Raw genomic sequence first — 22,214 nt, forward strand, 5'->3', positions numbered from 1 at the left:
TTATGTAGTGATGATGGATGATGTTGTTATTTGTAGTGGTGGAGGATGATGATGTTATATGTAGTGATGATGGATGTTGTTATATGTAGTGATGATGGATGGTGTTATATGTAGTGATGATGGATGTTGTTATATGTAGTGATGATGGATGGTGTTATATGTAGTGATGATGGATGTTGTTATATGTAGTGATGATGGATGGTGTTATATGTAGTGATGATGGATTATGTTATATGTAGTGATGATGGGTGGTGTTATATGTAGTGATGATTAGACAATAAAATAATTACAGTTTAATGCTAAAAAATATACTTTGCTGTACCGTTGTAGTGAAAAACATATTGGAACTTACATACACCGTTAATGAACTATTGATGGAAGAAGAAGTTTTGGGGTTTGAACAGTGAGACAATGCGCAGCCTCCCAGAGGGTGGCGTCCTACCGTGGCATAGCAGAAATAGCCGCTCGGAGGGGGCATTTCTCCTAGAAGACATAAAAGGCAGCGGGCAAGAAGATCAGTCTGGCTGGTGGCGGCGCGACGCTGGGTACATACCTCACACACTGGTTCCATTTTTCGCTGTGTCTGAGCCTATATCAACTAAAAACCAGGTAGGTCCAGTTTCGTATATATATACACCTTGATTTATTACTCTCTCTAGTCTGTACTCACCCCACAAAGATGTTAATTACACAGCGCTTAGGAACTTCGTGTTTTCTTCTTCCTTGTGGTTATCAACATATGTATATATATATATATATATATATATATATATATATATATATATATATATATATATATATATATATATATATATATATATATATATATATATATATTCATATGAATCCTAATGAAAGCGTGGATAAGATAAATCTTGATAAATCACACGGGAAAGGGAAACAACGGAGCACCTTGGCTTTCGTCTTTATTCAAGACACCTTCAGAGCAACTGAAGATGTCTTGAATAAAACAAACCTTTCTATATATATATATATATATATATATATATATATATATATATATATATATATATATATATATATATACATATACATATAGAGAAGTACTGTAGTATTTGTATTGGAGGGCTTAGAGTAATGTGTGTTGGTTGTTGTGAGGTGGAGTGTGTAGCAGCTGAGCGTTGATGGCCATGAATGTTAGGTGTTAGTAGGTGAGTGTGGTGGGTAGGTGGTGATATGAGTCTCTGTGTGGCTCATGTTGGTGGGTGGAGTCTGGGGGGGTCTAGTAGAGGGTGGACTGTGCTTCTCCCCGACCAACAGTTTCTACAACCGGAGAGGAAAAAAGAGTGACTGGTGGTGTGTTGGATGAAGGTCAGCTAACGTATATACAGTACGTATAGTGGGTGTCAAACTCATGTTCTTATTCTTATATTTTTTATCTACCTGGACACAATGAGTTGACTCATATACTTTATCTACCTGGACACAGTGAGCTGACTCATATACATTATCTACCTGGACACAGTGTGCTGACTCATATACTTTATCTACCTGGACACAGTGAGCTGACTCATATACTTTATCTACCTGGACACAGTGAGCTGACTCATATACTTTATCTACCTGGACACAGTGAGCTGACTCATATACATTATCTACCTGGACACAGTGAGCTGACTCATATACTTTATCTACCTGGACACAGTGAGCTGACTCATATACTTAGTCTACCTGGACACAGCGAGTTGACTCATATACTTTATCTACCTGGACACAGTGAGCTGACTTATATGCTTTATCTACCTGGACACAGTGAGTTGACTCATATACTTTATCTACCTGGACATGTAATGAGCTGACTCATATACTTTATCTACCTGAATACAATGAGTTGACTCATATACTTTATCTACCTGGACACAGTGAGCTGACTCATATACTTTACCTACCTGGACACAGTGAGCTGACTCATATACTTTACCTACCTGTACACAGTGAGCTGACTCATATACTTTATCTACCAGGACACAGTGAGCTGACTCATATACTTTATCTACCTGGACACAGTGAGCTGACTCATATACTTTATCTACCAGGACACAGTGAGCTGACTCATATACTTTACCTACCTGGACACAGTGAGCTGACTCATATACTTTACCTACCTGGACACAGTGAGCTGACTCATATACTTTACCTACCTGTACACAGTGAGCTGACTCATATACTTTATCTACCTGGACACAGTGAGCTGACTCATATACTTTATCTACCTGGACACAGTGAGCTGACTCATATACTTTACCTACCTGGACACAGTGAGTTGACTCATATACTTTATCTACCTGGACACAGTGAACTGACTCATATACTTTATCTACCTGGACACAGTGAGCTAACTCATATACTTTATCTACCAGGACACAGTGAGTTGACTCATATACTTTATCTACCTGGACACAGTGAACTGACTCATATACTTTATCTACCTGTACACAGTGAGCTAACTCATATACTTTATCTACCAGGACACAGTGAGCTGACTCATATACTTTATCTACCTGGATGCAGTCAGTTGACTCATATACTTTCTACCTGGACACAGTGAGCTGGCTCATATAATTTATCTACCTGGACAAATTGAGTTGACTCATATACTTTACCTACCTGGACACAGTGAGCTGACTCATCTACTTTGTCTACCTGGACACAGTGAGTTGACTCATATACTTTATCTACCTGGACACAGTGAGCTGACTCATATACTTTATCTACCTGGACACAGTGAACTGACTCATATACTTTACCTACCTGGACACAGTGAGTTGACTCATATACTTTATCTACCTGGACACAGTGAGCTGACTCATATACTCTATCTACCTGGACACAGTGAGTTGACTCATATACTCTATCTACCTGGACACAGTGAGTTGACTCATATACTTTATCTACCTGGACACAGTGAGTTGACTCATATACTTTGTCTACCTGGACACAGTGAGTTGACTCATATACTTTGTCTAACTGGACACAGTGAGTTGACTCATATACTTTATCTTCCTGGACACAGTGAGCTGACTCATATACTCTATCTACCTGGACACAGTAGTGAGCTGACTCATATACTTTATCTACTCTGGACACAATGAGCTGACTCATATACTTTATCTTCCTGGACACAGTGAGCTGACTCATATACTCTTTATCTTCCTGGACACAGTGAGCTGACTCATATACTTTATCTACCTGGACACAGTGAGCTGACTGATAATTTATCTACCTGGACACAGTGAGCTGACTCATATACTTTATCTACCTGAACACAGTGAGCTGACTCATATACTTTACCTACCTGGACACAGTGAGCTGACTCATATACTTTATCTACCTGGACACAGTGAGCTGACGCATATACTTTATCTACCTGGACACAGTGAACTGACTCATATACTTTATCTACCTGGACACAGTGAGCTGACTCATATACTTTATCTACCTGGACACAGTGAACTGACTCATATACTTTATCTACCTGGACACAGTGAGCTGACTCATATACTTTATCTACCTGGACACAGTGAGCTGACTCATATACTTTGTCTACCTGGACACAGTGAACTGACTCATATACTTTATCTACCTGGACACAGTGAGCACAGCTCATATATTTTTTACTCTACCTGGACACAGTGAGCTGACTCATATATTTTTCTCTACCTGGACACAGTGAGGTTAACTCGTATATTTTATCTACCTGGACACAGTGAGTTGTCATACTTTCTGCCTGGACACAGTGAGCTGACTCTTGTTTTATCTACACCTGGACACAGTGAGGTTAACTCGTATATTTTATCTACCTGGGCACAGTGAGTTGACTCATATGCACATCTGCCTGGACACAGTGAATGGCTCATGTAATTGCATCTTCCTGGACTGTGAGCTGACTGTATATTTTATCTACCTGGACTGAGGCAGGCTGACTCATATATTTTCTCTGCCTGGACTGTGGGCAGCTCATATAATTTATCTACCTGGACACAGTGAGCTGACTCATACATTTTATCTACCTGGAGCACAGTGGTTAACTCGTATATTTTATCCTACCTGGGCACGATGAGGTTGACTCATATACTTTATTTTCTCTACCTGGACACAATGAGCTGACTCATATATTTTCTCTACCTGGACACAGTGAGGATGATGGCTGGCTATCTGCCCAGCATAACATGGGTGTTTCTGCTGGCTCTCTTCTTCACTCCCACACCTGCTCGTTCTGGTACGTACTTACCTCTATTTATATCCTGCTTTTTTCACTTGTCAGTTGAGAACTAATGTGATCATTATGGCTTTTAGGTTGTGACAAGTGATCCTGGGCACTTCATGCTCGGTGGCAGGTCCAGTGGTACAGTTTACCGAGGTTGTTATAATCATGGTAGTGGTTGTTATAGTCCTAGTCGTGGTTGTTATAATCATGGTCGTGGTTGTTATAATCATAATCGTGTTTCTTAATCATTGGCGTGGTTGTTATAATCATGGTCCTGGTTGTTATAATCATGGTCGTGGTTGTTATAATCATATTCGTGTTTCTAATAATCATTGGCGTGGTTGTTATAATCATGGTCCTGGTTGTTATAATCATGGTCCTGTTTGTTATGATCATGGTCGTGGTCGTGAAACTTACAGTATCTAATATACTATAAGAAGGAATGGAATAAAGGTTAGAATAATTAGTTAAAGAAATATTCGCCATAAGGAGGTTAAAAACAAAAAAAATTATTATGAATCACCGATGATCATTCCGAGATAAATTATATTATGAAGAGAAGTGACCTTGATTCTGGTTAGATTAGTCACCATCTGCTTAAGTCATCACTGTGTAGTCATCATAGTCATCATCTACGTTAGTCAGTTTTAGGCCCATCTCACATCACTGACCGACAATCGATGTTCTTTCAGTGCGAGGGTGTTAGTTTTCAATGCGTCTTATTATTTACGCTGGTGGATGTAAGACCAGCTACCCTCACTGACGCAGCTATGGTCAATTTGGTGCTATTCTTGATTATAAATGCCTTGTAATCTGTCTCAAGTCTATCCGTCCTGTCTGCGTGGTGTTTGAATGTAAGCCGGTCTGTACTAATGTGAACCAGTCAGTCAGCTGTCTGTCTGTCATGTTAGTTGCCATATTGTTTATTTGTGCATGTATGAATCTGTCTATTTTTGTCAACCTCCTGTCTGTTTCACTGTCTATATTCACCCTGTGTCTATTGTAGTCATCTTCTCCATGCATTCCTGTTATTATCATTTTATCTCTTCTCCTTTTCTACAGGAATAAGTATACACTGTAGCTGTAAGGTCGTCTGGTAACGTTGAAACTGCACATCCAGATGCATGAAAAATGACAAATGAAATTCAACACCATCAAGTGCAGCGTACTTAATATTGGAAGAACAAATACTTATAATGTATACAGCCTTAACAACATCAACCTAGAGAAGTCGACTTGTGAAAGAGACCTAGGGGTACTTGTAGCCGGACCTACGGCCTAGAAAACAGTGCGTTAATGTTCGAAATAAGGCAAACAGAGTATTGGGTTTTATATCTAAGTGTAAGTAACAAGAGTGCAGAGGTCTTATTGCAACTATATCTTGCGCTAGTTAGGCCGCACCTCGATTATGCTGTTCAGTTCTGGTGCCCTATTATAGAATGGATATAAATTCACTAGAGTCGGTGCAGCGAAGAATGACAAAAATGATTCCGGGTTAGAAACCTTCCATATCAGGATAGGTTAAAGAAACTTAACTTGCATTCCCTAGAAAGACGAAGAGTGCGGGAGATATGATAGAAGTATTTAAGTGGGTGAAAGAATCAATAAGGGATATAGATAAAGTTCTTATAATATCCGAGCAGGATAGAACTCAGGCAACGGTTCAGGTTGGATAAGTTTAGGTTTAGGAGGGAGATAGGAAGAAACTGGTTCACAAATAGGGTGGTGGACAGTGGAACAAGCTTAGCAACTTTGTAGTAAGTGCGAACTCTGGAAAGTTTCAAAGAGGCTAGATAGATTCATGGATGATAGAGAGTGGTAGTAACTCTCGACAGGAGCTGCCATGCACAGGCCAACCGGCCTATTGCAGACTCCTTATTTTCTTATGTTCTTATGTTCTTATGATGGAACTCAGCCCCCCCCCCCACCTGTTTCTCTTACTATTTTCTGTTTCCCCTTCTTTATTTTTGCATTTCCTCATCTTCCTTCCTTTACTAATCCAATCAACATTAAAAAAAAAGTAGGCTGAGAACAAAAGTGGGGAGGAGGGAGCCGTACGATAACTGCAATCGTCCGGCCGGCAGACAGCGTACAGTGACAACTTTTGCCAGAGTAAATAAAATGGTTAATTAATGCCTCCCTAAAGAAACCATCGACATGGGACCAGGTTTTTTCACTTTACGATTTTTTTGCGATTTTTCCACCAAGTTTGATGAAAAACGAATGTGCCGTTTCGGCTGCCCAGAACAGATACACGCACGGCAAGTCCTATAGTATATTAGATACAAGTATAATACCAAGTAATTAAATAAGGTGTGAGGAAACTCATTTATGACCATTGTGTTTGATTTCTCCACGTACAGAAGACTTTGGGAGGTTCAGGAGCAGTGCTACACCGGCTCATGAGCCTGAATATGCATTTGAAATTGGTGGAGTTGATGCGACGAGACCCAACTCGGTAATTATTATTTTTGTTATGTTACCCAGTTCTGAAGATTTTGACTTTCAGGAAATATGAATTAATCTTATATTGGTACTAATACTTTTATAATTCTGATTTTGTGAAAATGTAGAACCTTTGAACAAATTTATTCTTTCTGGACTGTGATCTGAATTCAGGATGAAAGACGTAAGAGAATAACGTTGTAAGGAACACTGATTAAATTTACCTATATTTGTTACCCACTTTATATGAAAGATGAATCTACAGTTTTTATTTATTTACAGGGATTAGTCCACCCGGGCACAGGTCACTGACCCATAGTGGGGCCTGGGGGGCGAAAATGTAATAATAATAAAAACAGTAATAAATTCACAGTAAATGAAATTTAGAATAAAAAAATATAATAATAATAACAACACTGTGATAATAATAATAATAATAATAATAATAATAATAATAATGATAATAATAATAATAATAATAGTCGTAATAATAATAATAATAATAATAATAATAATAATAATAATAATAATAATAATAATAATAATAATAATAATAATAATAATAATAATAATAATAATAATAATAATAATAATAATAATAATAATAATAATAATAATAGTAATAGTAAAGAACCGAAAGAAATACAAAAATGAAAAAGGGATCAAAAGTAGAAACGATATACTATATGTATGTTGTGTTGTCAATAGTAACTGAAACAATTGAGACCCTGCAATCGTGTGTAAGTGAGTTCAACAACCTGGGACTTGGTCACATATGGCAGCAGGGCTTACCATTAGACAACTCATTAAGCTTTCAAAATGTTCCCAGGCGATAGTACCTCCCTGTTTGGGCTGTATAAATGTTTGCTTGCGTGTAAGTGATGTGTTTGTGAGCGTTGAACGATCATTATATTTTCAGACCGATAAGAATGATAGCGATAAAAGACTTAAGAAAAGATAAATTATAGAGATACAAGAAAAACTATAACGAACATTGGAAGGCAAACACTTTATTATGTACTAATGTTTAATTATTGTTGTATGTATATTCTGTATGCTGTATTTATATTATGCTATGTATATTATGTATGTGCTCCATTTATGTATTATTTATTTAGCCTAGCTAGTAGCGTGTGGCAATGTATTTATCAATGTCCCACATGCTTAATTAATGTGCCTGGCGACGTATGGAAGCTGCTAATGTATCACTTGCCATACGTCGTCTATAGAGCAGTTGACCAGCGGACAGGTTGAAGAGCGCTACTCCCCTTGTGTACATATCTCTTATCCAGTAAATCGAACCTACAAAATCTATACAGGTGTTTGTGTTCGCTCCTGTATATTGAACTTATTACCCAGAACACGAACATGGCGCAGTGAACCGGTTTTACTGGATAATTACGAGTGACAGTGCAAAGTTTGTGGAAAGCTGGCTTATGGACTCCTTCCCTGTGTCAACCGCCGCCCGCCACCTCTCCTCGAAGAATTTAGCAACTTTGAGCAGTGTCAGTGACAGTGATTTTCTGTGAAGTGTTTAGTGCATTGTGTGTTTCGTGCCATACATGTGTGACCTTGTTCTAAAGGATTCCCAAGGTACACGGCATGTTCTGGGCATTTGTAAGGAGTAAAGTTTTCACATCCTCCTCTTGTCTTGCCTGAGGGGTAACTGATGCTCCTCGCCGTCTCCACCCCCCCTCACAGCTCGAGAAGACTGCTCCCACCCAGACGCGTGCACACACACATACATGTACTAACACTCACTGACCGCGACGGCTCCCTTATATATATTTTATATATATAACCTACTTATCTGTGTATTTAATTAATTTTTTGTCTGAGATCTTGTTGATACGACGGGCTGACCGGTCAACACTGATTTAAGACACAGTACACAGATGAAGTAGTTATGTCTCGTGGCTTACGTAGTCGTGGAGCCAGCGCCCGGATGAGTCAGTCGGATGATAGCTCCGCAGAGATGGATGACCAGGCTGACCACGACGCTCCAGCTCCCACAACATCGCGCAGCCCTTCACCTCGATATTCAGCGTTGTCTCCAGAGATAATTGCTTTATTGAAGTTTATGAGAGATGAAAGGCGCGAGGATGAAGCTAACAGACGTGCGGCAGACGAACGCAGAAGACAAGCAGAGGCAGAGAGAGACCACCAACGGAGATTGGAAGACAGTGCACGGTTTGAAGCTTTGATATCTCGCCTCACTGTTAACCAAGCCCCTGGCTCTAACACTGCCTCGGTACTGACTGGTTCAGATACCTCATCAATGCTTCCTTCACGCCCCCCAGCCCCACCTAAAGCAGCAGCTCAAACACCGCCCATCTTGATGCCTGATGTGATTTTCCAGACTTTTCGTGAATGGCGGCGACGGTGGACTGATTATGCTACGATGGTGGATCTCCAGAGTTTGTCACAGCCTAAACAATTCATCCAGCTGCGTATGTGCCTGTCCTTGGAAATTCAGCGTGTCTTAGAACATACGCTGCAGGTACCTCCGACCTCTTCGCTGTCTGTAGAGGAGGTACTGGACATTCTACAACGGCACATCAAAGGACAGCAGAATGAAGCTCTGCGCAGGAGGGAATTGTTTAGCTGCAGACAGATGGAGGGTGAGACCTTTGACGCCTTTTATGTACGTCTTAAGAGAGCCTCGGAAGAGGTAGATATATGTCTAGGCCACCACCAGCAGTGCGAGGAGACCCAGTTGAAGCAGGTGATCCTGATGGGTGTTAAGGACGAGGAACTTGTCCAACGCCTCACCTCCCTCGACTCTTCCTCTTCTCTCAAGGATGCTTTGACGATATGTCGCTCCTATGAGGCTGCCAGGTGTGCCACCTCTGCCATCCGAGCTCCCCCTACAGCTGTACGCGCTGTGTCCCGGTACAAGAAGGACAAGAAGTCTGCTCCTACGCCTTCGCCCACCACGTCCACGCCCGGTTCATTTTGTAACAACTGTGGTAAGCAGCACGGAACACAGGTGTGTCCAGCTGCTGAGTCTACCTGCAACAGTTGTGACCGTAAGGGCCACTGGTCACTCACAGTACGGTGCCCAGCTAAACGCATCCAGTGCAACGTGTGCGGTCGTCTGGGCCACTATGACAAGTGTTGCCCTACCAACAAACCCAAGGGACAGCGTCGGCGGAAGCTTCAGCGCCCTTCCACCAGTGAGGGCCGCCCACAGTCTTCCAATGAGAAGCGTGACGACCCTGGACAACGCTCGAGCCATATTAGGAATGTGTGCTCCCCCTCGCGTCCCAGGACCAAAGTCCCCCAGTACATCAGCGTCATCGTGACCTACGGCGGTGTGTCATCCCGTCTTCAGATGTTGCCCGACACCGGCGCTGATGCTACAGTCATCGGTCCCCAGCATTTGCAATGCTTGGGGCTCTCTCCAAGTGATCTAGGACCGCCCCCCAAGGATCTCCGCTTCACGGCAGATGGTTCACAGATGACCCCGGCCCTGGGTTCACTCCAAGCACAAGTCACCTTTGGCAACAGATCGTGTCAAGCCTGGATTGATGTGCATAACGGTGTCCCGACTCCTTTGCTGTCCTACAGACATTGTCAAGAGTTGGCCATCATCTCCCAGGACTTCCCAACACCTATTCTTGAGGTGCAAAACACGCCAACAGGGTAAAAGGGAGCAGCAACACCCTGCCGCCGCCCTACCCTGCCTTCGGTTAGTGACACCTCTCCTTCGATGTTCAGCATTTCCCGAAGGAATTCAGCGACGTTCTGGTGACCAAGTCCGCTCTGGAACTAAAGTTTCAAGAAGATGGCAGGTCCCCCCCCATAAGGATCCACCTGGTGGACGACGCTGGCCCTTCGCTTTATTTACACCCCTCGACTGGTTCCTCTGCCCGCGAGGCGGTCAAAAACGAGCTGACCCATGGTCGCCCAAGAAATTATTGCACCAACCGGCGATGACCTGTTCCATGGTCAATTCCTATGGTTGTCGTCGTAAAACCTTAAAGGTGGTGTTCGATCACCACTGACCTCTCCAAGCTCAATGTTGTGGTGTCTCGTCCCGCGCACTCTCTCCACGCCTTTGCAGCTATACGCAGTGTGAACCCTTTCGAAGGCTTCACGACGATGGACGTTCTGTGGATACTGGCAGATAGAGTTTGTTGAAGAAGACCGACCACCACAACTTTCATCACCCCATGGACGTTACAGTTATTGCTGTGGCCCCGGGATTCGCTGCCACAGGAGACGCTTTCTATCTGGAGGTGACATGGCCTCTGCCGTCTGGCAAACCGGTGTGAAAGTGGTCGACGACACACTCGTGTACGACGAGGATTATATGGATCACCTCTGCCGTATCTACGAGGTACTCAACAGGTGCCGGAAGCACGGCATTACCCCTAAATGCCGACAAGTTTGTTCTGGCCAGCTCTTCAGTTGACTCTTTGTGGGTACACCCTCTCAGGGAATGGTATCGCAGCTGACCCGAAAAGGTCCGCTGCGCCATCACGGATTTTCCACCCCTGCTAACCTCACCGACTTGAGGTCCTTCATCCGTCTCGTCAACCAGTTAGCAGAGTTGTCGGACATCTCCGCAGCTGCTCAACCACTGCCCCTGATGAGCCCCCAAGAGGACATTCCTGTGGACCCCTGACCACGACAAGGCCTTCCAGCAAGTGGAATAGGCTTGTCTTGCCACCTGTCTCGCTTATCGCTTAACTCAGCCTGCCGACAGTTCTGCAGACAGATGCCTCACGCTTGTATGGCGTGGATACGCCTCACTGCAGGATCATGGTGGAGGGCAGTTCCGTCAACCCAGTGTGGTCAGGTTTCCTCTCTGACACTGAGACGCGCTACGCTACCATTGAGTTGGAGCTGTTGGCTGTGGTTTGGGCGATGTCCGCGTAGGTTTTACCTCATAGGCCTGCAACACTTTCACCTAGTGACCGACCATCGCCCGCTTGTCTCGATCCTCAACCACCACACGCTGGACGCGCCAAGAGAACCTGCCCAGCCTGGAAAGAGAAGCCTCGGCGTACATCTTCACAGCAGTGTGGCGTGTTGGTAAGTGAGCTCTGCATCCCTGATGCCTTATCCCATTCCTCCTGTCAGCCGCCCCATCGGTAGAAGACCATGTGCTCGACGCCGACTGCTCTTTTCCGTCAGGACTGTGGTCACTCTCCATGCCGTCCAATCTGTTCGTTCGGACCTGTCACCAGATGACGACAAGGCAATGGAGGACCTTTCTTGAACAGCGTGGGCCTTGAGATGACCCTTTCCCAGTCCGACTTGGTCGCGTGTGTGAGGAATGGATTTTAGCAACCGCCACGATCTTCACGCCAACACCCTGCTCCCCGTATTGAAACTCAGCAATGAACTCTACCGCGACGGAGACCTTGTTCTGTACGGAGCACGGTAGTTGTCCCCGCTGCACCACGCCCCACGCCTTGGCTCGCCTTCACGACAGTCACTGCGGAGCTGAAGCCACCAAACGACGGCACGACAGACTGTGTTCTGGCCCGCATCAACTCCGACATCTCCAATGTTGTCTGTGCGGTGTGAGCCCTGCCAAGTATTACAACCCAGCCAGCAGCAGGAAACCTTCATGAGGATTTGACAACCCCACCCGCCCCTTTGAGTCTGTGTCAGCCGACTTTTCTCTGTTTCAGGAAAGTCCTTCCTTGTTATCATCGACCGTCTCTCTGGTTGGCCGGTTGTCATCAAGTGGGGTAATGACGACGTCTGCCGCCACCATCAGCAAGTCTCGCCACTACTTCCGTGTGACGTGGCGTTCCTGTGCGCCTGCGAACCGGACGGAGGGGCCTTCAGTTCACAAGCTGACTTGTTGTGTTCCTTGACCGATGGGGAGTCCGGCATGTGTTGTCATCGTCCCATTATCAGCAATCCAACGGCCACGCTGAGGTTGCTGTCAAATCCCTGAAGCACCTCATCCTTAAGGTGGCCCCTTCTGGGAACATTGACTGCGAGGCCTTCGACCGGGTCTTCTTGAACCCGCAACACACTTAATCATACCGGACGTCTTCGTTACAACGACCACGCCCGTTCCTCCCCAGGCGTTGGAGGTTTGGCACCCAAGTCCGGTGTTCAGGACCCGACCTCCCACGGGCAGGCGAACTGCGGGTCTCGGTAGGTCACTGACTACCTGTGTACGGTTTTTTCGCCTCCAGTGGTCGTGTGTGGAGGAACCGCCGTTTTCTCCGCCTCTCAGAACAAATGCCTCTGCTGACCCCCGCCACCTCAGTGCTGGAGTCCCATACCCTTCCCAGTGATCTAGTCCCCGACGCTCAGAACGATCCAAAGAAAGTCCGCTCAAGACTTTGCTATGAGCGTATAGGGGAGGAGGTGGATGTACATTCTGTATGCTGCATTTATATTATGCCATGTATATTGCGTATGTTCCATTTATGTATTATTTATTTAGCCTATAGTAGCGTGTGGCAATGTATGTATCATGTCCCACATGCTTAATTAATGTGCTTGGCGACGTATGGAAGCTGCTAATGTATCACTCTGCCACGTCGTCTATAGAGCAGTGCCGACCACGGACAGTGGGTGAAGCATTACCCTCTTGTGTACATATCTCATCCCAGTAAATCGAACCTACAAAATCTATACAGGTGTTTGTGTTCAGTCCTGTATATTGAACTTATTACCCAGAACACGAACAATTGTATTATATGTCGTTCTCCCTACAGTAGTGTGGTTAATGAGGTCTTTTTCTTTATCTACAGGGAGCGATAATACACAACCCGTACAGTAATTACCGACCACCAGTGTTGTTTGGTCCCAGACCTAGACCACGGCCCACCTGGTACTACAACCAGTACAACCAACACCAGATCCGGCCTTATTGGTACTATAGTGGCTAGATGTAATACCAAGGCCCCATGGTACTACCAGTAGGGCTACTAGTACCACCGATAGTTCAACTAGAACTGAGAGCTACACCGCACCTCCCAGCAGAGTGAAATAAGTATAAAATAATGTTGAAACGGCGCAAGGATGAGTCCTGTTGTGTTTATCTTAACCTTATGAGAGTCGACTTGAACAAAACATTTATAACAATGGTCTAACTTAATCTCCTAAGGTCCAGTTTACAAAATTTCTAATAGTGAGGCTTAGCTTTGATATTAAGGAATAATCTAAGCTAACCATCCCGCGTGGTTTTCTAGTTATACAGTTTAAAAAGGTCCACCATCCAGCAGAGTTATCTCTCGTCATCCTCTCACAGCTGCATGGGTTTAATCGTCACGGAGAATAATTGTTAAGTTTTGTCTTAAGTCTTTTGATAAAGTTTAGTGTTTGTTTTAGAGTGTGTCTGTACACCCTACTTATCTGATGAGGTAAATACTTGTTTCTTTATGTTTATGTTGTTAATACAATTGTTTATTATACGACCATTAATAAAATTTTAAAATCTAAATGGGTTTCCTGACAACTCCTTTCGGCTGTCCAGTACTACGGAACGAGACACTAACAATTCTTCAGACTGAATCCTGTGGATGGATAATAACAGTGATAAGCCTACAAGTGGAAAAAGTCTCTAACACAATTTGTAAAACACACGAGAACCATCGTGTAGTACCTACCTTTACCTTCTGTGGGCTAACGTCACCAAAATATCCACAGGAATTATCAAATAGCCTTTTCTAAGCCTTAGCTTCAGCAAAACATACAATTAGGTTATTTAACTGTTACTTTAAGACCTCTACCTCCATCTCCTCACACCTGAGCTCATCTACACAGTAGATTTGCTCCTATACAGTTATGGTGATATTTTTTCAAGATTTTATCCCAATTCATCTGTACAGTGAGTTCATCACTGTCATAGCAAAATTATAATACTTTGTTATATTCTACTGACTTCATCCACAGAACAGGCCATAGTTCTCTTTATTTACACTGACTCAACCCCAAGTTCGTGGCAAACTTAATTCTTTATTGTTAGAAGATAGGTACAGATATTACACTCTATTCCTACATGAATCGGCTGCTTGTCCAATTAACCAGTCCGTTCACACATATTCATATTTGGGTTTTAAGTAACGAAACCCAAACGGTAGTTCCTTTGTTTTATTATAAAAGGTTGTAGATATAATTCCTGAGTGTATATCAACCGTAAGTCTCACTGTCTAGGAGTGAATGAGAAGGGGACGGCGTTTATGTATGATAAACGTTTGGTCACGTCCTACGATATGAATTGAGGTGAGCTACTGAAGCTTAAGGGCATCGCAGTGCGTGCTTACAGAAATGCTGAGCTATGGGTCTCGCCCTCTTGGGTGAGTTGCCCGCTCACGTGTCCATCTCATGTCTTACTCATAGACAGTGGAAAGTTACAGGGTGGTGAATCTGAATATATCAGATGTATTGACCCATTTATATAATACGTTCTGTTGATGAGACAGGGGCCTATTACATACATTTTTATGGTTGTCACGGGATATATTTACCTATATTTACTGTAAACATTTCGTGCCACTGACAACGTTTTGAGGGTGTAAGCCTACCAACCTCCCAGTCTTCCGCCAGTTGGTACACCTGACTACACTACGATGGCGTAGTAACAACAAACGACGGTCGGGTACCACCATGGCCCATCTTGAAAGATCACACAAATTTTACTCCATTGTATTACGACCGCCGGATTACAGCGTGGTGTACACCACGGCTAATCTTGCAATGGCCCTAAGTCTTGGCTACACCAGGCGTGGCCAACAACTACACTCGAGAACCTTAACTTCATCTTGTCTAGTCAGTTAACCATTTGTAGTTTGGCGTAGAACCTTGACTTACATCTATTATTATTATTATTATTATTATTATTATTATTATTATTATTATTATTATTATTATTATTATATTATTATTATTATCATCATCGTAACAAAACATCCACTGTGGGAATCTCACCAGTCAAAATTTCCCCAGTAACTTCCCACCAAGTAGACTTTGGCCATATCCTGTTTGTCGTCTCCGGCACAAAGCGTAGCATACCGAGCTTGTTCAACGTGAAGGCGGTGGTAATGCACTAATGAACAAGGCAATAGATGTGTGATCCAGTGAGTGTGTATGTGAACACCACACTCGACTGGCTGTCACCTAAGTCCAGGCGCGTTACAAGACTCACCAAACATTGTGCTGACTGATGTGTTTTTAGTCAACGTAAGAGTCTGGACATTCTGAAGGTTAGTCACGAGGGGCTTAGGAGTAGGCCGCCAAATATATCAATCATATGGTGGCTAGCCGAATAACAGTAGGTGTACAGGTGGCAGTAGATGTACAGGTGGCAGTAGGTGTACAGGTGGCAGTAGATGTACAGGTGACTGTAGGCAGTGGCAGAGGTACAGGTGGCGGTAGATGTACAGGTGGCAGTAGGTGTACAGGTGGCAGTAGGTGTACACAGGTGGCAGTAGATGTACAGGTGGCAGGTGTACAGGTGGCAGTAGATGTACAGGCAGGGTAGATGCAGGTGGCAGAGGTGTACAGGTGGCAGTAGGTGTACAGGTGGCAGTAGGTGTACAGGTGGTAGGTGTACAGGTGGCAGTAGGTACAGGTGGCGAAATAGGTGGCAGATGTACAGGTGGCAGTAGGTGTACAGGTGGCAGTAGATGTACAGGTGCAGGTGTACAGGTGGCAGTAGGTGTGCAGGTGGCAGTAGGTGTACAGGTGGCAGTAGATGTACAGGTGGCAGTAGGTGACAGGTGGCAGTAGATGCACAGGTGGCAGGTGTACAGGTGGCAGTAGGTGACAGGTGGCGGTAGGGTACAGGTGGCAGTAGATGTACAGGTGGCAGAGGTGTACAGGTGGCAGTAGGGTGCACAGGTGGCAGTAGGTGTACAGGGCAGGTAGGTGTACAGGTGGCAGTAGGTGTACAGGTGGCAGGTGTACAGGTGGCAGTAGATGTACAGGTGGCAGTAGGTGTACAGGTGGCGTAGATGCACAGGTGGCAGTAGGTGCAGGTGGGCGTAGGTGTACAGGTGGCGTAGTGTACAGGTGGCAGTAGATGTACAGGTGGCAGTAGGTGTACAGGTGGCAGAGTACAGGTGGCAGAGGTGTACAGGCGTAAGTAGATGTACAGGTGGCAGTAGATGTACAGGTGGCAGTAGATGCACAGGTGGCAGTAGGTGTACAGGTGGCAGTAGTGTACAGGCAGTAGGTGTACAGGTGCAGTAGGTGCAGGTGGCAGCAGTGGTGTACAGGTGGCGTAGGTGTACAGGTGCAGTGTACAGGTGGCAGTAGGTGTACAGGTGGCAGTAGATGTACAGGGGCAGGTGTACAGGTGGTAGGTGTATGGTGGCAGTAGGTGCACAGGTGGCAGGTGTACAGGTGGCAGGTGTACAGGTGGCAGTAGGGTGCACAGGTGGCAGTAGGTGTACAGGTGGCGTAGGTACAGGTGGCAGAGGTGTACAGGTGGCAGTAGGTGTACAGGTGGCAGGTGTACAGGTGGCGTAGGTGTACAGGTGGCAGAGGTGTACAGGTGGCAGGGTGTACAGGTGGCAGTAGATGCACAGGTGGCAGTAGACGCAGGTGACAGTAGATGTACAGGTGGCACTGATGTACAGGTGGCAGTAGGTGTACCGGTAGCAGTAGGTGAACAGGCAGTAGGTAACAGGTGGCAGTAGGTGCAGGTGGCAGTAGGTGTACAGGTGCGGGTGTAACAGGTGGCAGTAGGTACAGAGCAGTAGCACAGGTGGCAGTAGGTGTTCAGGTGGCAGTAGGTGTACAGGTGGCGTAGGTGTACATGTGGCATAGGGTGTACAGGTGGTGGTTGATGTACAGGTGGCAGTAGATGCAGGCAGGTGTATGGGTGGCAGTAGATGTACAGGTGGCAGTAGGTGTACAGGTGGCAGAGGTGTACAGGTGGCGGTAGGTGTACAGGTGGCAGTAGGTGTACAGGTGGCAGTAGGTGTACAGGTGGCGGAGGTGTTCAGGTGGCAGTAGGTGTACAGGTGGCAGTAGGTGCACAGGTGGCAGTAGGCACAGGTGGCAGTAGGTGTACAGGTGGCGGTAGGGTGTTCAGGTGGCAGAGGTACGTGGCATTAGGTGTACAGGTGGTGGTTGATGTACAGGTGGCAGTAGGTGTACAGGGTGGCGGTAGCTGTACATGGCAGTAGGTGTACAGGTGGCAGTAGATGCACAGGTGGCAGTAGGTGCACAGGTGGCAGTAGGGTGTACAGGTGGCGGTAGGTGCATGCACAGCAGGTGCACAGGTGGCAGTAGATGTACAGGTGGCAGTAGGTGTACAGGTGGCGGTAGGTGCACATGTGGCAGTAGTGTACAGGTGGCACTAGATGCACAGGCGGTGGGCATACAGGTGGTAGGTGTACAGGTGGCAGTAGGTGCAATAGGTGGCAGTAGGTGCATGGGTGGCAGTAGGTGTACAGGTAGGCAGGTGTACAGGTGGCAGAGGTGTACAGGGGCAGTAGGTGTACAGGTGGCAGAAGATGTTCAGGTGGCAGTAGGTGCACAGGTAGCATTAATTGTACAGGTGGCAGTAGATGCACATGTGGCCGTAGGTGTTTAGGGTGGCATTAGATGTACAGGTGCGAGGTGTACAGGTGGCAGTAGATGTACAGGTGGCAGTAGATGTACAGGTGCAGATGCACAGGTGGCAGTAGATGTACAGGGCAGGTGCACAGGTGGCAGTAGATGTACAGGTGGCAGTAGAGTGCACAGGTGGCAGTAGATGTACAGGTGGCAGTAGGTGTAACAGGTGGCAGTAGGTGCAACAGGTGGCAGTAGATGTACAGGTGGCGGTAGACGCAGGTGGCAGCAGGTGTACCGGTAGCAGTAGGTGAACAGGTGGCAGAGTGCACAGGTGGCAGAGGTACAGGTGGCAGTAGGTGCACAGGTGGCAGGTAACGTTCAGGTGGCAGAGGTGCGGTGGTAGGTGCACAGGTGGCAGAGGTGCACAGGTGGCAGTAGGTGTACAGGTGGCAGTAGATGTACAGGTGGCACTAGATGCATAGCAGGTAGCAGTAGGTGAACAGGTGGCAGAGGTACAGGTGGGTGCAGGTGTACAGGTGGCAGTAGGTGTACAGGTGGCAGGTAATGTTCAGGTGGCAGTAGGTGCAGCTGAGGCTCAGTAGGTGTACAGGTGGCAGTAGGTGACAGGTGGCGGGTAGGTGTACAGGTGGCACTAGGTGCACAGGTAGCAGAGGCACAGGTGGCAGTAGGTGCTTCAGGGGTGGCAGTGAGGTGTTCAGGTGGCAGTAGGTGTGCAGGTGACAGGTAGGTGCAGCAGGCAGTGCAGGCAGTAGGTGAGGTGGTGGTTCATGTACACATGGCAGTAGGTGTTCAGGGTGGCAGCATGTGTTCAGGTGGACAGAGGTGTACAGGTGACAGTAGGTGCACATGTGGCAGGGTACAGGTGGTGGTTCATGCATGCTATGGCGCAGGTGTACAGGTGGCAGTAGGTGTCTCAGGTGGTAGTGTTCAGGTGGCAGGTACAGGTGAGGTAGGTGTACAGGCAGCAGCTTGGTGTACAGTCGCAGTAGGTGTTCAGGTGGCAGTAGGTGTTCAGGTGGCAGGAGGTGTATAGGCAGCAGTAGGTGTACAGGTAGTAGCAGTAGGTGTACAGGTGGCAGTAGGTGTACAGGTGGCAGTAGGGTGTACAGGGTGGCAGTAGGTGTACAGGTGGCAGGTGTACAGGTGGCAGGTGTACAGGTACAGTAGGTGTACAGGTGGCAGTAGGTGCACAGGGTGCAGTAGGTGTACAGGTGGCAGTAGGTGTACAGGTGGCAGTAGGTGCACAGGTGGCAGTAGGTGTACAGCAGAGTGCACAGGTGGTGGCAGTAGGTGTACAGGTGGCAGGTGTACAGGTGGCAGTAGGTGCATGGTGGCAGGTGTACAGGTGGCGTAGGTGTACAGGTGGCAGTAGGTGTACAGGTGGCGGTGAGGTGTACAGGTGGCAGTAGATGTACAGGTGGCAGGTACAGGTGGCAGTAGGTGCACAGGTGGCAGAGTGCAACAGGTGGCGGTAGGTTCAGTGGCAGGTGTACATGTGGCATTAGGGGTGTAACAGGTGGTGGTTGGATGCACAGGTGGCAGTAGGTACAGGTGGCGGTAGCTGGCATACGTGGCAGCAGGTACAGGTGGCAGTAGATGTACAGGTGGCAGTAACAGGGTGGCGGTAGGTGTACAGGTGGCGGTAGGTGCACATGTGACGTAGGGTACAGGTGGCAGTAGATGCACAGGTGGCAGTAGGTGTACAGGTGGCGGTAGGTACATGTGGCAGTAGGGTGTACAGGTGGCACTAGGATGTACAGGTGGCAGTAGGTATACAGGTGGTAGGTGTACAGGTGGCAGGGTGTACAGTGGCGTAGGTGCACAGGTGGCAGTAGGTGCACAGGTAGCAGTAGGTGTACAGGTGGCAGTAGGTGCACAGGGGCAGTAGGTGTACAGGTGGCAGAAGATGTTCAGGTGGCAGTAGGTGTACAGGTAGCATTAATTGTACAGGTGGCAGTAGATGCACATGTGGGTAGGTGTTTAGGTGGCATTGATGTACAGGTGGCAGTAGGTGTACAGGTGGCAGTAGATGCAATGGTGGTAGATGTACAGGTGGCAGTAGATGCACAGGTGTAGTAGATGTACAGGTGGCAGTAGGTGTACAGGTGGCGGTAGATGTACAGGTGGCAGTAGATGTACAGGTGGCAGATGTACAGGTGGCAGTAGGTGTACAGGTGGCAGTAGGTGTACAGGTGGCGTAGATGTACAGGTGGCAGTAGATCGCAGGTGGCAGCAGGTGTACCGGTAGGGTAGGTGAACGAGGTGGCAGGTGTACAGGTGGCAGAGGTGTAGGTGGCAGTAGGTGTAACAGGTGGCAGGTAATGTTCAGGTGGCAGTAGGTGTACAGGTTTCAGTAGGTGTACAGGTGGCAGTAGGTGTACAGGTGGCGTAGGTGTACAGGTGGCAGATGCAACAGGTGGCACTAGATGTACAGGTGGCAGTAGGTGTACCGGTAGCAGTAGGTGAACAGGTGGCAGTAGGTGTACAGGTGGCAGTAGGTGCGTCAGGTGGCAGTAGGTGTAACAGGTGGCAGGTAATGTCCAGTGGCAGTAGGTGTACAGGTTTCAGTAGGTGTACGAGGCGCAGTAGGTGTACAGGTGGCAGAGGTGTACAGGTGGCACTAGGTACAGCAGTAGGGTGCACAGGTGGCAGAGGTTTAGGTGGTTCAGGTGGTACTGAGGTGGCAGTAGGTGTGCAGGTGACAGCAGGTAGCTACGTGGCAGTAGGTGTTCAGGTGGCAGGTGTACAGGTGGTGGTAGGTGTACAGGTGGCAGGTAATGTTCAGGGTGGCAGGTGTACAGGTGTCAGTAGGTGTACAGGTGGCGTAGGTACAGGTGGCAGTAGGTGTACAGGCAGTAGATGCACAGGTGGCACTAGATGTACAGGTGGCAGTAGGTGTACTGGTAGCGCAGGTGACAGGTGGCAGAGGTGCACAGGTGGCGCAGGTGCACAGGTGGCAGTGCAAGGGGAATGTCCAGGTGGCAGGTGTAAGGTGGTCAGAGGTGAATGCGGGCGTAGGTGTAACAGGTGGCAGTACAGGTGGGCACAGGTGCACGGTGGCAGCAGCAAGGCAGGTGTGGCGCAGGTGTTAGGCAGTAGGTGTTCAGGTGGCAGTAGGTGTTTAGGTGGCAGTAGGTGTTCAGGTGACAGTAGGTGTAAAGGACAGTAGGTGTACATGTGGCAGTAGGTGCACAGGTGGTGGTTCATGCACATGGCAGGTGTACAGGTGGTGGCAGGTGTTCAGGCAGTAGGTGTCCAGGTGATAGGTGTAGGTGGCAGTAGGTGCACAGGCGGCAGTTGGTGTACAGTCGGCAGGTGTCCAGGTGGCAGTAGCAGTGGCAGGAGGCAGGAGCAGTAGGTGGCACAGCAGCAGGTGTACAGGTGGCAGTAGGGTGTACAGGTGGCAGTAGGTGCACAGGTGGCAGTAGGTGTACAGGTGGCAGTAGGTGTGCACAGGCAGGTAGGTGCACAGGTGACAGGTGCAACAGGCAGGCAGGTACAGGTGGCAGTAGGTGTACAGGTGGCAGTAGGTGTACAGGTGGCAGTAGGTGTACAGGTGGCAGTAGGTGATAGCAGCAGTAGGTGCACAGGTGGCGAGGTGTACAGGTGGCAGTAGGTGCACAGGTCGCAGGTGACAGGCAGGTGTACAGGTGGCAGTAGGTGTACAGGTGGCAATAGGTACAGCTGGCGGTAGGTGTACAGGTGGCAGTAGGTGTACAGGTGGCAGTAGGTGTACAGGTGGCAGGTGCACAGGCGCAGTAGGTGTACAGGTGGCAGTAGGTGTACAGGTGGCAGAGTGTACAGGTGGCAGTAGGTGCAGGCAGCAGTAGGTGCACAGGTGGCAGTAGGTGTACAGGTGGCAGTGGACAGGTCGCAGTAGGTGTACAGGTGGCAGGTGACAGGTGGCAGCAGGTGTACAGGTGGCAGTAGGGTGTACAGGTGGCAGTAGGTGTACAGGTGGCAATAGGTGTACAGCTGGCGGTAGGTGTACAGGTTGGCTGGATGACAAGATACCTGGAATGGTCGCATTATCAAA

The 22,214-nt window shown here is 47.2% G+C and overlaps 1 protein-coding gene across 1 annotated transcript; it reads left to right on the forward strand.

The window, feature by feature from the left end:
- Positions 1–1,297: 1,297 nt before the first annotated feature.
- Positions 1,298–14,093, forward strand: LOC121879343. Its single transcript, XM_042385944.1, has 4 exons — positions 1,298–1,332; positions 4,157–4,240; positions 6,592–6,686; positions 13,402–14,093. The coding sequence occupies exons 2-4, from the start codon at positions 4,162–4,164 to the stop codon at positions 13,537–13,539; spliced, it is 312 nt and encodes a 103-aa protein (XP_042241878.1). The 5' UTR covers positions 1,298–1,332; positions 4,157–4,161; the 3' UTR covers positions 13,540–14,093.
- The last annotated feature ends 8,121 nt before the right edge of the window (positions 14,094–22,214 follow it).

The sequence above is a fragment of the Homarus americanus genome, unplaced genomic scaffold (assembly GCF_018991925.1).
Source record: "Homarus americanus isolate GMGI-L3 unplaced genomic scaffold, GMGI_Hamer_2.0 scaffold16894, whole genome shotgun sequence".
In the NCBI taxonomy this organism is placed as follows: domain Eukaryota; kingdom Metazoa; phylum Arthropoda; class Malacostraca; order Decapoda; family Nephropidae; genus Homarus; species Homarus americanus.